This window comes from Miniopterus schreibersii (assembly GCF_964146895.1).
Source record: "Miniopterus schreibersii genome assembly, chromosome: 1".
NCBI classification, from domain to species: Eukaryota; Metazoa; Chordata; class Mammalia; order Chiroptera; family Miniopteridae; genus Miniopterus; species Miniopterus schreibersii.
In genome coordinates, this window is record NC_138101.1 from 165,094,942 (window position 1) to 165,113,023 (window position 18,082).

Below are 18,082 nucleotides of genomic sequence, written 5' to 3' on the forward strand. Positions count from 1 at the left end.
AGTATCTTTTGTGCTTTTCTCTGGATCCTATAGAGCTAGCATGCATAGCATCTTCAGCAGTGGCCTTAATGCATGAAAACAACAAATTTCTTTTCATATTGTGAGAAAAATTAAATCTAACTTATTGAACTAGACTGTATTTCCAACATATTCAAATTATTCTGTTTTAGTACATTTGTTCATTTTTTCTTGTTTTCCAAGAATGCCTGTCAGTACTGTCTCTACCTACTGAAGGCTCACCAAGCCCTTAAATACTTTGCCAGGCCCACCTCCTCTCTCTTCCCTAACCTTGTCTCTCTCAGATCTCTCTCCTCCTCTATTACATAGAGTTAATTATTATAGGAGACACTTATACAAACTGTCTTGTCTAATGCTATGTGTACATGAGTATAACTTCTGCTATAGACCCTGAATTTCTAGAGGGCAGAACATCCATTCATCTTTCTAGATCCCACGATATTTAGTAAGGGATCAAATTAGGGTTGAATTGGACTGAATCTATTTATAGCCTACCCATGTGGAATTTTAAAGAAATTTCACAAAGATTTAAACATTAATAAAACTGACTAAAGAAAAAACACATTCTTTAGAACATGAACAAAACAGCTTTCTTTTCAGTTTTCACTTTCATTTATTTACCCAGATCACATATCTAGCTCTATATACTCCAGAGCTGCTAATACTGCTAGCCATACCAATAGAGGAAGTCTCAGCCCCGGGAACACAACTTGGGCTACTCTGTCTTCTGAGGACGTGGGGAGCTCTATTGTCTGAATCAGGGCAACGTTTTATAGTTGATGATTTTTCTTCATCTAGGAGGTTGTCTTCAGGGTAACTGTTTATCCTTGGCTAGGAATAATAAGACACAAAGTACTCTAATAAATTTGTATATAAAACAGTGACACTTTATTATTATCATGTATCAAAGACTTTAGGGGGAGGAGGATATGCCTTTTTTCTTTCTTCTATAGGGTTCAATTTACTGAGCTAAGTAATAAGCAAGAGTTGAGTTACTGTCCCAACACAGTCATAAATCTGCGATGTGACTTTTAATCAACTGTAACCTAAAATTGATAAAATTTTATAAGCAATAAAATTATGTAAATAAGCCATATAATATTTACTACCTAGAAACAAGCAAGAAAATGACTTAATGAATTATGACCCTATGGAAATGTCAAATTGTAGTAATAAAGCAGGATTGTAAATAATGAACTCTTTATCACCTGTCCATGTAGCCAAGTATTTTCTCAAATGAGTAATAACCTATTTTTGCCTTTTTCTAATAGCTATAAAAATATTGTATTTATTATGAATAAGAAATCTTTCTTAATGTATATTTTACATCTCCATAATCCTCTCAAAGAAAACTGTATCTAAGATATATTTAAAAGAATTTTGAACAAATTTAACATTATTTTAAAATTTTAATTATTTTATTATTTAAACAAGGATTTATTGTTTAAAATCTATCAATAGCTCACCTTAGGAGGAAGGGGAGGTGGTATTGCTCGTTTTGAGGTCGATCTAATACAAAAAGGAAAATGCAATTTAGATGGTGATAAATTATAACATAGATACACTATTAAATGTGCATTAAAACCTGTTTATGTTCAGGGGATAGAAAAGACAATTAGGTCATGGCACACAGTATTTTGAAAATCTATAGGAAAACCTACGCCTCATTCTGCCAAATTGTCTTAGTATAACTATAGAGATTTTTATACACTGAATAAAAGGATTTTTTAGTTTATGGTTATGCTTTGCAACATTTAATATATAATAAAAACTAAATTAAACTTAGTGGTAAAACAGAGTCAGAATTTTAGAGTTGGAACCCACAGTGAATTATAGGTTCAAATAGCCATATCATCAAGTCCTTTGCTGCTTTAAGTGAGGTACACAGATTAGCAACATTGGCATCACCTGGGAATTTTTATAAATGCACCTTCTAGACCCACTGAATCAGAATCAGCATTTTAACAAGGTCTCCAGGTAAGCATCCAGGCACATCAAAGATTGAGAATCACTGATCTAGCCCACTGGTTCCATACACAGTCACTACAATCAATTGGGATGCTTTCAGGATTCTTAAGATTCCAGTCCCAAAGACTGTATTCTATTGAAGGGGCTGCCAAACATTTTTCTGTAAAGGGCCAGATACTCAATACTGTAGGCTTTCCAAACCATACAGTGGTCACACCTACTTAACTCTTTTGTTGTATTGTGAAAGCAGCCACAGATAATATATAAACTAATGAGCATGGTTATGTTCCAATAAATGTTCATCTATGGACACTGAAATTTAAACTTCACATAATTTTCTAGCATAACAAAGTATCACTGTTCTTTTGTGTGTGTGTTTTTCAATCATTCTAGTTTATGGGCTGTACAAAGAACAAGCAGCGGGTCAGATGTGGATTATAAACCAGTTTACCAACCCTAGATCTATAGCCTAATGTGGGGGGCCCAGGAATCTGTATTTCCAAAAAGCTCTCCAGGTACTGCAATGCACAAACAGGTTTGGAACAACTCGTCTAGGCTATCCCTGTCAACTGCTGAGGGAAGGCAGGTCTAGAAAATGAAGTAACTACATTGCAGAGGTGAGACTAGGACTTTTTGACTCCCACTATAGTATTTTTCCCCATGATATCATGTGGCTGATCTAACATTACACATACTATATTCTAATTTAAAGAACAAAACCCCAAAATCTTAAGGATCAACAAACAATGCATTTTGGTAATAAAATAAAAAGTCAGAAACCTTACACTGACAAGAACCACAGTACAAATTTTTGAAAAATGAAAACGAAGGCTTATTAGGATAAATCACATCCCTCTTCCCCCAATACTGCTCCTATGTAATCAAGTAAAATAAAGTTCTTATATTAGTAAACAACTTACTTTCCAGTATTTGCACCATCAACAAAAGGATTCCACTGTAACACAAAGTTTGGGTCTGATGATACTCCCTATGAAGGTAAAAAATAGAGTTTAAAATGTTACCTTATAACAGATATAGGTCAATACTCATCAGTTAACTAAAACAAGAAGTTCCATAAACATACAATATATAGCTTCAAGTGCAACAAGTCCTCTTTACCAATAAGCTAATATATTCCAAAGTAAAACAGAAAAACCTAACTTTGAATTATTTGTATCACTACTCCATTAGCACGGAGAACTAAACATCATATCATCATTAATTCATTGATGCTATTATTTTTTCCTACTAGAATAGACATTGAGAGTTTATTATACAGCAATATACAGGGTGGGGCAAAGGTAGGTTTACAGTTGTTTGTACAGAAAATACAATAATTAAGAAATAATAACATAAGAATAAACTGTTTCTCGTCCTCACAACTGTAAATCTACTTTTACCCCACCCTGTATATAATAATAAGAGCACCACTTCCAATGGTTAAGATGAAGAGATCCATTAACAGAAGAAATGATTCTAGAAACTATACTTTTACTAATATAAAGTAGGTTAACATAACATCTAGGCTGACTCTAATAATATCTTGTTCTATCTACTACTTCTTTCCTTTCAGATAAGGAAAGGGCTGACTAAATAGTAACTGCAGAATAAGAGCAGTGGTTGAAAAAGAATCTATATTAACAAATAACTATTTAAAATAGTAAGGCAATGAAACAATGTACTACAAATCAAAAAGAATCAATAAGAAAAAAGATCCTGAGAGCTTAAAGCTGAGCATCAAATTCCACAACATAGCTTAATAACTTCATGTAAGTTCTTCAAAAATCTCACAAGGGTAAAAATAAATGGTTAAAATGGTATATTATATATTTTACACTAGAAAAAATACACCTAACTGTTGGCTTTTTCAAATTTTAATATCTGAAATACATTAACAAAATTAATGCTTAAGAGTATATTGCTTTGTTCATTAGTCAAAGTATACCTAACTATAAGTTTTCTCAAATTTTAATGTGTAAAATACTTTAAAGTGATAATTCCTACCATTTCATCCCGTGCTTCTGTTTCTTTTCTCAGAGGAGGTTCAAACTGTAATTTGTCAACTGCAAAATATATAACAGATATTCACAAACTCTATCTTACAGGGTTAATCTCAGAAACATAATGAGAAGCATGTATATTGTGGTGGGGGGAAGTAAGAGAGGAAAGAAGAAAGACAAAGTCTCTTTTTTTTACTATAACAGTACCCTTACTTTATGCTTACCAAAAGAAAACAACAATTTGGTGTATTTCTAACAACTCTACTTAATTCTTGGTTTGAGTTCAAAAATATTTAATAGCACTTTTTATGTATGAGATTTTTAAAAACTAAAGGTAGATGGCTTAAAGGATTTTAGAGGATTTAAAAACACTTTAAGGATGTTATCTAGGCTACAGATCGTTTTGAGACTAGTTTAAGCTACAACTTTATGGTAGGGATGAACCCCCTCCCTCCAAATTACTTATAATTATCTAAAACAAACCCACAAAAAACAAATGATCCTTGTCAAATTAAATGTTACAATGGTATTCATGAATTTAATATTATATTTTGCTAAATTTGTATTTTATTTGGCCTAGTCAGACTGATTTTAGATTTGTTACAAATACTCAAAGTATTTCTTTTATGTGAAATATTCTAAAACAGAGAAAACGATGGCTTATTATTCTAAAATCTAATGTGACTAAAAGACTAGAAAAAATTAAAATTAAAATAGACTTTCAGCAGAGATGTAAGATTCCTAAATACAATCTTGGCAAACAAAATACATTAAAGAAGTACTTTAAAAAAGGATCCAGTTGTCCTTACCTCTAAAAGGATTTGTAAAGCAACACAAAGTATTTACATAATTCATTACATTAAACAAAAATGTCATAAAATTTACAATAAAAGACTATAAGATACTCCCTTAAATATAGTACCTACTTAAAAAAACACACCAACAACCTAAAATAAAAAGCCCTTGCTCATTAATGACTTATTTCTTAACACAATTAAAAAATATCTTAATTCAAGAACCACTACTATAATTCACCAAAAAACATGTCAGTCATTTGAGACAGAGATGAGCTAAATATTTTAATTTTTTTTGGTCACAACTAGAAATACTGGCAAGCAATCTAGGGATGAATTATAAAAGGTATAAATGTGTGTGTGGGGGGGAATATCATTTTTTAAAAAAAGGAATTATACATGTATAGCAAATTTCAAGACATAAAAGTTCCTAGAGAAAATTAGTTTCATAAATTTAAAGATATAGTAAAATGTCAACTGCATCCCAATCCCAGTTACAGTAATTGAAAATAAAATTAGAGATTTCATTTATAATAGCAAATATTTAAGACGTTTTATTTTAACATGTAAGAAAAGTATTTCTTAAACTAGTTTAATGTTACTGCAGCTATGTATTATGACACAGATGCCATAACTATATCACTGTTCTGGGATGCCCCCAAGTTGTTTTGTTTTGTATGAAAGAAACTCCTGGCAGTGTTGGGGGCAGAGAGGTTGATCATACTCTGTTAACCATGACTGTGAAAGGGAGGAGGGCATCTAACGGGAATAGGACCATAGTTGTTTAATGATTATTCACCTTATCAACTATAAATAAGAAGTTTTCCTACAGACCCTAGAAAACTGGAAGATGTGCTGCAAAAATGAAAACAGAGCTAAAAAAGGTGAGACACTTTGGGGCCTGGATGGGTTCACTGCTGGCCCACTGCTCAGAAAATACATTTCCAGAACAAAGGACAGGATGTGCTTTGAGTTGGTTGCTGTGCCTGGAACCTGACCCCCCCCCCCCCCGCCCCCAATCAGGAATGCCCACAATTCTCAGGTCCTAGGAACTGGTGGAACTGGGTTTTAACACTATTAAAAATTAACTACCTTGTTATCAGGCTTCAAGATCTTGGAAGGAGACAAAGGGACTACAGACACTGCAGCCATCCTCCCACCCCCCACCCCCACCTTTCTCCCTTGCATGCCATCCTCCCACCCCCCACCCCCACCTTTCTCCCTTGCATGCCATCCTCCCACCCCCCACCCCCACCTTTCTCCCTTGCATGCAGCCCTATATAACCAGCCATGTAAAGGAAGGGCAGAGCAGATTTTATGTGGACAAATCCCACTAGTCTCCCATTTGCTGGCAAAAGTGGAATAAATGCTCATATTTGATTCAACCTTGTCTCTGCTTAATTGGCTAAAGTAGCGACAGGCAGCCCACACCCATTGTTCCAGTTTCAGCAGTACCTTTGGATGCATCTTTGGCCTAAGAAAATACAAAGGCGGGAGGTTTTCTATTGTATTTCCTCATTTGTCTCCAAAAGATAAATGTAGACTCTAGCCATAATGATGGAACAGGAATTGGACTTACCCTTCTGCTATAAACAACTACATACATATAACACAAATTTATGTGTGTGTGTGTATACAAAATATATGAAGCAACTATTTTGAGGCAATAGATATTGACACCAGAAGGTTTGAGAGAAGGGGACTACATGGTGGTAAGTTCCACATTCACCCTGGCTTTCTGCCTGAAGGCACTTTCCAAAATAGGGCACAAGACAGTGGAACCCAAAGAGAGAGCAACTGTTTCACTAAGTGCAGGAAACAAAGATTGGAGTTTGGAGCTGCTTAGGCAGTAGGAATTTGAAGGACAGAGTACCAGAAACGACAAAGCTGCATAAAGAAGGAACTCTAGAAATATGCGAAGAGGTCTCTTAAGGCTTTAGCTGAATGCTAAATTGCCCACAAGCAAAGCAAGATTATGCAAGGTATGTCAGAAAAGAGCTAACAGAATGTGGTGAGCTAAATGCAGAGCCTGGTGATCAAACAGTACTAGGAAAGACCTCTGAGTTTCTACGCAAAGACCTTGCTAAATACTCTAGTAAAACCTGGCACAAGCCTTGAAAAGATCAAGTGGGCCTACCAATGAATTAGCTCTCGAAATACTCTTTAAAGTAAAGAGCACGAAATCCAGACACTCGTGTTGTATCACAGTAGCCAAGATACAATAAAAAACAACCATAGAAGAGAACAGAAACCACAACCAGGTGAAAAATATAAACACATGTTGAAAGTACACAAGGACTTTAAAACAGCCATTATATGTTCAAGAATTTAAAGACGTGCACAGTAAGCGAGCAGATGAAAATTCTCAGAAGAAAACAGAAACTCGATATATGTGTATTATATATATACATATTCCTATATATATATATCAATGAAAATCTGGATCTGAAAAATACTGCACCTGAAATAAAATTCACCAATGGGCTTAAAGAGGAAACTGAACACCACATAAGAAAAAAAAAATTAAAGAACTTGGTAGTCAGGGCAATAGAAACAAAACAAGTACAGAGAACAAAAGAACACATGTGAGTATATGGGGGACAGAGAGATTAGGGCCTCAGTGACCTGAGAAACATCAAACAGTCTAACATTTAACTGGAGTTCCAAAAGAGAGAACCTGGGATAGAAAATTTGAAGAAATAGCTACCTAAAGTTTTTCAAATTTAATGGGGGGAAAAATCAATTCATAGATCTAAGCTCAATGAACTCAAATAAAACAAACAAAAATTGCACCGAGGCACAACAAATTGCTAACAAAACAAACAAAAATCTCACAAAAGTTTCACAGAGCAGTATCTATTAAGGATCCAAGTGATGCATCTGAATATTTTCTATTTTGTCTTTTTTTTTTTAAATCTGAATGTCATGGATTGGGTAACAATATGCAGTTTAAGACAATACTGAATGTAGAGGGACATATGGGTATATCATAGTTAAGATAATTTTTCATAAACAGTTTTTCTGTTAACAAAGGCTTTATTTTTGGTTATCATATCTTTATTTCTAGGATGAATCAAATTTTGTCTAAAAGCCTCAACTTTAACAATGGCAAAGAAAAGTTGCTGTAGTTTTTTGTTTCCTACCTAGGATACTCTTACTTCTCTAGCAATGAAAACATTTCCCTAGAACTGTTACTAAGGAGCTTTGTAAGGCAATACATCTTACTCAAAATCTCCACTGCCTTTGTGTTCAGGTAAGATAAAAGGGACAAATGGAATTTTCAAACTCAAGTTGGGTAAGCTTTTAAAAATTATTAGACTTTCTCAGTCTAAAGTGTGTGTGTTTTTGTTTCTGCTTGAATGACACTTAAGTCAATTTCCTCAGGAGCTCATTAAACTTTCCCAATGAACCAAAAACTGAGCATCCTATATATCTGAGAATACTGCCCCCAACCCCAGCTTCTACATTACAGACTAATATAGCTGAGACCTGTATAGTACACACAATTTTATAATCACACATGTCCAAGAAGCATTTCCTCTGAAACAACCTTTTCATGATTAAAACTCAGATTGCCTTATGGAAAACTGCCCTCCAACCTCAATAAACAGAATCTTGCCAGGTACTGTTAACAACTAACACAATGGTAAAACAGGGTTATAATCCTTGTATTCTGGTCTCTCAATAATAGGGCCACAGGCCAATCTTAAATCAATGTAAGTTCTCTCAGTAGGACACCTCAAACTTGAGATGACAAAGGATCTTCAGAAGCAGATGACAGCAAAGAGTTTTTCCACACAAGTCTACTGGATCAAGCTGATGATGACATGAAATGGATTTATTTGCCCAAGGTGCATGGAACAAGATGACTGAAGACACTGTCATACTTTAATGTGCATACTACAGTTCTTTATTTTCTTGCCTCTTTTTCCCCTGTATTTTTTTCTTCTTTGCCAGTTGAAGATTTTGGATTGTAGACAGATACTTGTATATCTCCTAAAAATGATACCTGTCCCTATTTTTTTTCTTTCTTCTGCTTTCTCTGATAATCAAATTTTTTAAAAAATTTATCTTTATTGTTGAAAGTATTACAGATGTCCCCTTTTCCCCTACTGACCCCTTCTACCTATTCTTAATATTGCTCTTTGCAGCCATAGTCAGTCCTCTGTGTAAGTTCAATACCTTGCTTAAAATTACTTGTGAGTCAGCTAAAACCATACAATTAAACGGACAGTTGGCCTTGCAATCTTTGTGGATACTTCTCATCTTCCTTTGGTGCTAATTCCTTGTAATCAGCTGGCTTCCTCGGTAACTGGACTCAGCCACTATGTGACTTTTCAGGTGACAAAACAATTTATTTTTTAAAAAAATAGGTAATTTAGCTAATACACCCATAAATAGATCAGACTGAGGAAGTAGTCTGCCTTGCCGTTCATAAGGCTGGGAAGACAGGCACAAATCCAAATGCAAAGTCAATAAGAAACAATGTTTTTCCCAAGGATACACTGCATATGTAAAGTATTACATGATAATCCCCTCTCTGAATTACTGCTGCTTTCTTACTGAGAATATCATTTTCTGAAATCACAGACTGTCAGACACTTTGCTGCATGAAATCATATTCATTAGAATGAACCATTCTGTTCTTGCCTGGAAGACCTAACTCACTGACAGAGAGAAGCAGCCTCAATATCCAACCTAGATACGGAGCTTCAAATAAAAGGGTTTCTGAATACAACATTCCAAGTTTCCAAGGAAACAGACTTCTGGGTCTATTTCTGTAGTATAGACTTATCATTCATCCTTTCATACACATCCCTACTTTGCTTTAAGTTGTCACTTAAATTTCACTTGAACTCCACTTTTCCAAACTCCCTATATACTTATTTTCCTTTGTTTAATGAGATGTCCTCTGGTTCCTCTGGCTTGTGTTCTTCCTTATTGCAAGGCCAGGGCCATAATTATTATTTATAGTCACTAAAAATACACAGCAAAGGGGGCGCGGGGCAGATGCCGGGTAGAAGGGAATCAATGGTGCGAAAAAAGACGACATCTGTAACACTTTCAACAATAAAGATAAATTTAAAAAATAAAATAAAAATAAAAATACATAGTAAGAACGCTTATAGTAGTCACAATAGCCAAAAACTAGAAACAAATCTAATACCCATAAACTAGAATGGATACATTTTGGTATAATCATACCATGAAATATTACATTACAGTGAAAACAGTGAACTATTGCTACATGACATGAATGACTCACAGACATAATGCTGAGCAAAAGAAACCAGGTGCATGCAGTATGATCCCATTTAGCTACAAGATCAAGATTAGGTAAAAACCAATCTATGGTGACAGATCAGAATAGTGATTAGCCTGGGCAATGGGAGGGCAGGGGAATGTAGGAAGATGGAAGGGTGCTGATTGTAAAGGAGAAGTGAGGAAGACTTCAGAGACTGTTAATGTTCTATATCTTGATCTAGGTGGTAGTTTCATTTTTATTTCATTTTAAAAAACTGAATTTCAATTAAAAACCTAAAAATTAAAAGTAGAATTAACTCTTATATTATGTGTATAAAATCTATTTTATGTGTATAAAATCTATTAAACAAAAAAAAGCTATAAAACACTCCAGAATAACACTGGAGAAAGTTTAAATATAAATCACCAATAAAATGACCTTCAATTCTACCATTTTGTCTAGTACTTGAAGCACACAGAGCTCACTCCATGAAGATATTAGTATTCTGGGCTCTCATGAAAGAACTGAGTCTTGAATTTATCTCTGAAAAGGCCTATTTTGGTTAGGAAGATGAAATATCAGAAAGATGTCAACTCTCCCAAAGTTAATATGTAAATTTATGAGACCTCAGTAAAAACACTGACATTTTTTAAAACTAGTAAAAGTGATTCTTAAGTTCATGTGGGGAAAATACCATAGCCAAATATAATAATAAAACAGAACAGCAACAAGATATATGTGTGTGTGGGGGAGGTTGGAGAAAGTAGGAGCAGGATTAGTTCTAACAGATTTTAACAGGTATTATAAAGACATAATAATCAAAAGTATGCTACTGGCATATGACTAGACATATTAATGCAACAGAATAGAATTTCTGGGAAGTCTTAAAATATATGTAGTAATTTAGTACATAATAAAGGTGGCATATCAAATCCATTAGTGAAATTATTAAGTTTTTAATAAATAGGAATGAGTCTGGTCAGTGTGGCTCAGAGGTTGAGCGTCGACCTATGACCCAGGAAACCAAGATTCGATTCCTGGTCAGGGCACATGCCTGGCTTGCAGGCTCGATCCCCAGTAGGGGGCGTGCAGGAGACAGCCAATCAATGACTCATCATTGACGTTTCTCTCTCTCTCTCTCTCTCTCTCTTCCTCTCCCTGAAATCAATAAAGATATATTTTAAAATACATAAATAAATAGCAATGAGACAAATGGGTAGTCATTTGGAAAGAAAACAAAGTTGAATCCATATTTCATACCTTCTACCAAATAAATTAATACCTTATATCAAAGATTTAAATATTAAAAAATGAAACTATAAAAATACAAGAACAACAGGAAAATTCTTTTATAACCTTATCAGAAGGCCTTGCTAACCTTGCTAAACATACCACAAAACCCAAGTTATACAAGAAAAGATGGATAGATTAGACTACATTAATTGAATATCATGCAGCTACACAAAAGAGAGCGCTTTATAATGGTATATCAACTTTGGACTTTTCTGTCTAGTATTTGAAGCCCAGAGATTTCACTTGTGATTATATAAGGAGATAGCATAAGAACATCAGCAATCTGGGACTAACAAAGAGATAAAATCTTGAATTACTGGTTTAACTATAAATAGGTATGATTGAAACAACTGATATGGCAAGGATTCTTCTTACTCTCCATTGACCTACATTTCCAATGCTGTATCCAGAGAGGTAGAAATATCTGGGTTGAAGAAAACTCAGACTTGAAATGTTCAGCTACAATAATTCCAATTAGCCTAGATATTTAATAAATTATCTTCCTCTATTAAGGTTTATATTATTTATTTCTATCATATTTTACTGTAAACTACTTGAAATGTCTTTTGAAACAAGCATGCATTTAAATCAACATACCCATACTTAAAACTTCTTTGCAAATCTATTCTTTTAAATTACTATGGCTAAAATGACAAATATTGTTGATACAAACCTTTTGTCAATGATTAAGTTACTGAATAAAAATCAATTAACCTTTTAAAATATGTATTCTAGAAAAGACTCATTTTAGTGTTAATGTTAAGCTGACTAAAAAAATAAAAGCAACCCAACTGTCCAACAACAAGGAACTGTTCAACCATAACATATCAACTCAATGAACAGGATGCAGCCATCAAACAAAATGGTTATAAAGGCTAGGCTGACATGTAGAAAACACCTAAGTAAAATTTTATGAATATTATAAAGTCAGCCATCTAAAAACATACGTGTTAAAGCATGAAGGAAATTCAGCAAAATATTATCCGTGGGTTGGCACTGGATGATGTGATTGTAAGTAATGTTGATTTTCTAGTTTTTACCTCTTGCAAATTTTCTGCAATGGACATATATCACCTTTGTAATTAGAAAATAAAAAACGATTTTATTGTAAACTAAGGGAATTCCATTATAAACCAGAAAAGCAACCTTTATTTTAGAGGTCTTCTGATATGTTAAAGTATGTACCCTCAGTTTAAGATTTTATTATTTCAAAAAACCACAAGAACAACCAGCTCAACCCTCCAAAACCACCAATTGAAAATGTATACCAAACACATACAATTTATTTCTGAAGCTGTCCGTTCAGCTCTGGCATTCCGGTTTGTAGATCTAATGGTATGACGAATGATTGCATGGGGCTGTGGATATAAACATAACATACGCAGTTAAAATTTTTTTAAATTTTCAATTAGTTTACATTCAATATTATTTTGTATTAGTTTCAGGTGTACAGTATAGTGGTTAGACAACTGTATACTTTACAAAGTATTCTCCCTGATATTTCAAGTACCCACCTGGCACCATACACAGTTATTACAATATTACTGACTATATTCCCTATGCTGTACTTTAGATCCCTGGGACTATTTTGTGACTACCAATTTGTAGTTCTTAATCCCTTCACCTTTTTAAAAAAAATTTCAATGATAAAGTTAAAAGGTCAAAGTTTCTCTTTTTCAATTAAATGTTCACTTACTGACAAACATGACTACCTACTAATAAATTACAGGACAAAGATTTAAAAATACAGTGAACACTAAGGTACTTTAAAAGTTTAATCACTTAGCCCTCGTCAGGTGGCACAGTTGGTTAGAGCATCGTCCTGATATGTCAAGGCTGCAGGTTCACCCCAGGTCAGGGCACATACGAGAAGCACCCAATGAGTGCATAACTAAGTGGAACAACAAATCAATGTTTCTCTCCACCCCCTACCTTCTCTCACTCTAAAAAAATTCAATAAATAAAAATTTTTAAAAAGTTTATTCACTTATTCCATGTCTATACTGTATAAAATATTTAAGAGATTCAAAGAAAGCCAAATATCTTCAAAGAGATTATAGTCTAGGAAGATAAGATTAGAAAATGGTGTCATTCACTAAGAAGATTACTATTAATGCCCAGAGGAAGGGGTATAGTACTTTTTCAAGACAGAGCTGTAATCTAACCTGGGGCCTTGAGGGACAAGTAGGCACTGGATGCGCAATAACGTGGGACAGCAGAAAGGATATGAACAAAGTGAGGCAAGGAGTAAAGGAAACTGTGGAGTGTTAGAAGAATTGCAATTAGTTATTATTTGGCTATAGTGAAGATTAAGTGAAGAGATGACAAAACTGGAAAGAGACTGAGGATGAGCGGGATCATTAGGCTAGGGCTCTTAATTTTATTTTCCTGACAAAGGTACTTTTGGGAGATTTTACAGAGGGAGTGGCATCACCAGAGTCATCTTTAAAAGTAATCTGATATCCCTGGCTGGTGTGGCTCAGTTGGTTAAGTGTCAACCTATGCACCGAAAGGTCCCTGGTTCAATTCCCAGACAGGGCACATGAGTGTGGGAGGCAGCCGATCAATGTTTCTCTCTCACATCGATGTTTCTCTTTCTCTCTCCCCCTCCTTTCCTCTCTAAAATAAATTAAAACATTTTTTTTTAAAAAAAGAGTAATCTGTAAGTGTGTAAGGGGGAATGGCAGGGAAAAATACTGGATGCAGAGAGACTAAATAAAGAATGTTGTAGTAAATCAAGCGAGAAGCATACTACTTCCACCCTTTTGTATAAGTTCCTGACCCTTTGGAAACTATGCCTTCAGCTCAACCCCTACCAAATTTCTGATGACTCTCATTCACTGATTACTCAGACAGTGGCTATGTTTTTTTCTCTACTTTAAGACCCACTATCATAACAACATACGTCAAAAGCCCATTGTTCTGGATTTAAGTTTTCTGCCCTCATCTCTAAAGACATACTTAAAGGCACTCTCTACTCGTAAGCTCACACCCTGGACCCTGTCATCAGTTCTGATATACAAATTCACACTTTACTTCAAACTTCTCATCCTTTGCACTCACTCTCTAATTTATTCCCATTTAACTTTAACATTCACATTAGAATCTTAAGTCCATCGATCCGTTACTTTTTCACTCTCTATCAGCATTTCTCCTATCTTCACTTTTCTTCCTACCCAGTTTATATCTGATAAAGCACTATTTCAAGCAATCTCTTTTCAATATACTAAATTCCCTTTGCCTCACTGTCCTTCAGTACACTGGCATGCTAAAACGACAACCCTGAGAGAATTAAACTAGCTACCTTTGTGTTTACATCTGGGGTACCAATCACTGCTGGAGGAAAATTACACAGTAGAATACATTGAAAATGTATCTCCTCTGAGGCTTCAGCTGTTCCCAAAAACACTTTTCTAGTAATTTAACCCATAAATTCACCTCGACACACCTTCTTCACACTCTTCAAACCCATCCATGTTCCTTCCCACTTTCAGAAGATAACCTTGCCACTTATTTCACAGAGAAAACAGAAATATCAACTAGAAAACTACTAGCTACCCTCTCAGCTACCCTCTCTTCATGCAAGGAAAGAGTGTTTATCTCAGATCAAGTTCCTCATCAAAATCAAGATCCCAGTCTCTCCTTCCTTCTCAGGGTCTTTACCCATTCATCTTGCTTCTTGTCATTCTTCTCTATTTACTGGATCCTTTTCAGAAGCACTTAATCCTATTCAAACTTTTTGCCCCACATAAAACAATCAAAAAACCCCTCACCAACTCATTTTTCTCCAGCTATTGCTCTATCCTACCCATTTCCCACCTAAATTTCATAAGTGAATTGCTATACTTATCTTTTAAACTACTCCAATCTAGTTTCATGTCTACTATTTGCAAATTGTCCTTTTAAAGTAATTAAGCACTACTACTTATATCCAATGATTTCTTTAACTCAATTTCTAGACAGTATTCTCATTGAAACTTTCCTTCCTTCCTTTTTTTCCTTCCTGATTTTAATGTTCTTTATCAATCCTTGGCCATTCCCCATAGCTTACTTGCTTAAATTTTGGGAGAAATCTCAGGATGCTGTCTTAGGCCCTCTTCTCATTCTACATGCTTCCTTTGGGTGATCTCACCTACCCCTTAAGGTAGTAACTACATCTATATCTAATGCCTTTCGAATTTATATCTCTAGTCCGAACTTTTCTCCACATGCTACAACCACATAGCTCTCACTCTTTATGAGATTTCTCCATCTGGAAGTCTTGTGCAACATCAAAAATGACCATATATAAAACTAAACTCATCTTTCTTCCCAAATCTGATTTTACTCTAGAGTTCCTAGCTCAATCTCTCCAGTTGTTCAAGTCAAAATTTGGAATAACCCTTTTCACACACGCCGCCTCTCATGTCTTCATCCAATCACTGCCTTGCTCATATAATTCTTGAATTAGTCCACTGTTCTCCATCTTTGCTCTATCATCCTAGTTTAAAACACCACTATCTCTATTCTGGATACCTTCCACAGCCTCTTAACAGGTTTTCTGGAATGGAATCACCATTCTGAAGATATAAAGATCTTAAAAAGCATATCTAAGTATGTCACTACTTTACCCTCAACAGCTTCTACTGCCCTTAGGCCAAAGCCCAAAACTTTCAACATGGTTTGAAATGGCTAGTGTCTAACTTCGTCTCCCACCACTTCCTTCCTTGTTTTCTGCTCTAACAAAACTGACTTATCTTTACTTCATCAAATACACTGCCTTCTCTCATATCACCAGGCCTTCAAACATACTATTATTTCCTTTGCTCAAAACACTTTTGCCTGCTCTCTTACTCTAATTCAGTTTACCCTTCAGGTTTTCAGCATACATGTCACTTCTAGAGTGAGTCCTTTCTTGTCCCTATAACATGAATCAACAGCACCTTGTATTTCCCAGTCCATAACAGGTATCACACTTGTAAATTACTTATTTATATTTCTGAATTTCCTTTGAGACCATGTAAGTTCTTTAAAGGCAGGGATAGTGTCAAATCTCATACACCATTATGTCCCCAACTGCCTGGCACAAGGTTTTATATTTCAAGACTGAAAAGTATGGTGATGTCACTAAACAGAAATAGAGAGAGTAGAAGTTAAAGATTTGGGAAGCCAAGTAAAATGGTATGGGGGAATAAAAGTTTTGTTATTTATATAACCAGTCAAAGATTAATTAGAGAATCAAGTAATAGGAATTCTACATTTAAGGTGAAACAATTTTAATTTTTTAAAATTTAAGGGATTGCCCGGCTGGGTGTGGCTCAGCGGTTGAGCATCGACCTAGGATCCAGGAGATCAGGGTTCGATTCCCGGTCAGGGCACATGCCCGGGTTGCGGGCTAGGCAGCCCATCAATGACTTTCTCATCATTGATGTTTCTATCTCTCTCTCTCCCCCTTCCTTTCCTCTCTCTGAAATCAATAAAGATATGTTTAAAAATAAAATAAAATAAAAATAAAATTTAAGGGATTAAATTTTTATTATTACAAGTCTGAAAATGTTTTAAGCAGAAAAAAATTTGTGTATGGCTGACTTATTTAATATTTTCAACCAAAGTTCATTTAATATGCAACAAAATATTCATTGGGTACCTATGATAAGACTATACTAAGCAATGATGTGTTTTGAATGATTAGTTTTCAAAGATTGTTTAATGACTATTTCTATTAAGTAATACACAGAAATGATGGTGTATTAATTAAGAGAGTAGGCTCTAGAATTAGGTTGCCTGGATCCAAATCCTGGTTCTACTACTTATTAGCCACATGATCTTGGGCAAATTACTTCCATCCTTTCTTTTTCATTTCCTCATTTGTAGGATAGTAATATCTATTGCAAAGGACTGTTCTAGGTATTAGGTGAGTTCACATGAAAATTATCTGACCTAATACTTGGCAAACAATGACTACCCAATGAGTGTTAATAGTTATCATGATACTCACATAATTTGAAACTTAAGAACATGAAGTAGAAAATCCTTCAATAAATAACACATAAAGTTTAGTTCTATAGTCTTACCAAAAATGAAGTTAGAAATATAAAAATAAATAAAGACATAAAGAGAAGTGAGGAGACAGATTCTAAGAAACCAAAAAAAAAAAAAAAAAAAAAGAGAATCATAAGAAGAGGAAGAGACACTGGTGAAAAAATATAGTTGTCATATATAGGCATAAACAGATACCCGCCAATGGGGAGGAAGTCCCTCATTCCTGATTTACAAGTTATATTGTTAAATACAGTATATTCAAAATAATTTGACAATATTTTCAGCAACAATAAATTTTCAGAGAAAGCAGCATAGTTATAAATAGCTTTGCATGTAATTATGTAAGAAATAATAGTTCTGAACAAGTATTGGAAATGATAAAATTCCTATGAAAACCTCAGCTTAATTTTTTTTTTTAAATCCTCACCTGAGGTATCTTTTCCATTGCTCTTCAGAGAGAGTGGAAGGGAAAGAGAAAAACATTGATGTGAGAGGGACACATCAATTGGCCGCCACCTTCCACCCATGCCCTGACCAGGGCTTGGGATCAAGCCTGCAACCCAGGTACGTGACCTTGGCTAGAATTGAACCCGGGACCCTTCAGTCCCTGGGCTGATGCTCTAACCACTGAGCAAAACTGGCTAGGGCCTCAACTTAATTTTAAAAAATACTTGTATTCTGTTAATGATGTATATAATAAAGAAACTGCATAAGTCTGGTAAGAAGTAGGATTAAGAAATGAT

The 18,082-nt window shown here is 34.7% G+C and overlaps 1 protein-coding gene across 4 annotated transcripts in view; it reads right to left on the bottom strand.

The window, feature by feature from the left end:
- The window catches only part of MAP4K5 (mitogen-activated protein kinase kinase kinase kinase 5), a 93,195-nt gene that overhangs the window by 26,100 nt on the left and 49,013 nt on the right, over nucleotides 1-18,082 (bottom strand). For all 4 annotated transcript variants that reach the window (XM_081116251.1, XM_081116249.1, XM_081116250.1 and 1 more), the window contains exons 14-18: nucleotides 12,598-12,676; nucleotides 3,991-4,049; nucleotides 2,907-2,974; nucleotides 1,485-1,527; nucleotides 696-849 (exon numbers count right to left, since the gene is read on the bottom strand). In XM_081116251.1, coding sequence (XP_080972377.1) covers nucleotides 696-849; nucleotides 1,485-1,527; nucleotides 2,907-2,974; nucleotides 3,991-4,049; nucleotides 12,598-12,676 — 403 coding nt within the window. The remainder of the gene's footprint in view (nucleotides 1-695; nucleotides 850-1,484; nucleotides 1,528-2,906; nucleotides 2,975-3,990; nucleotides 4,050-12,597; nucleotides 12,677-18,082) is intronic.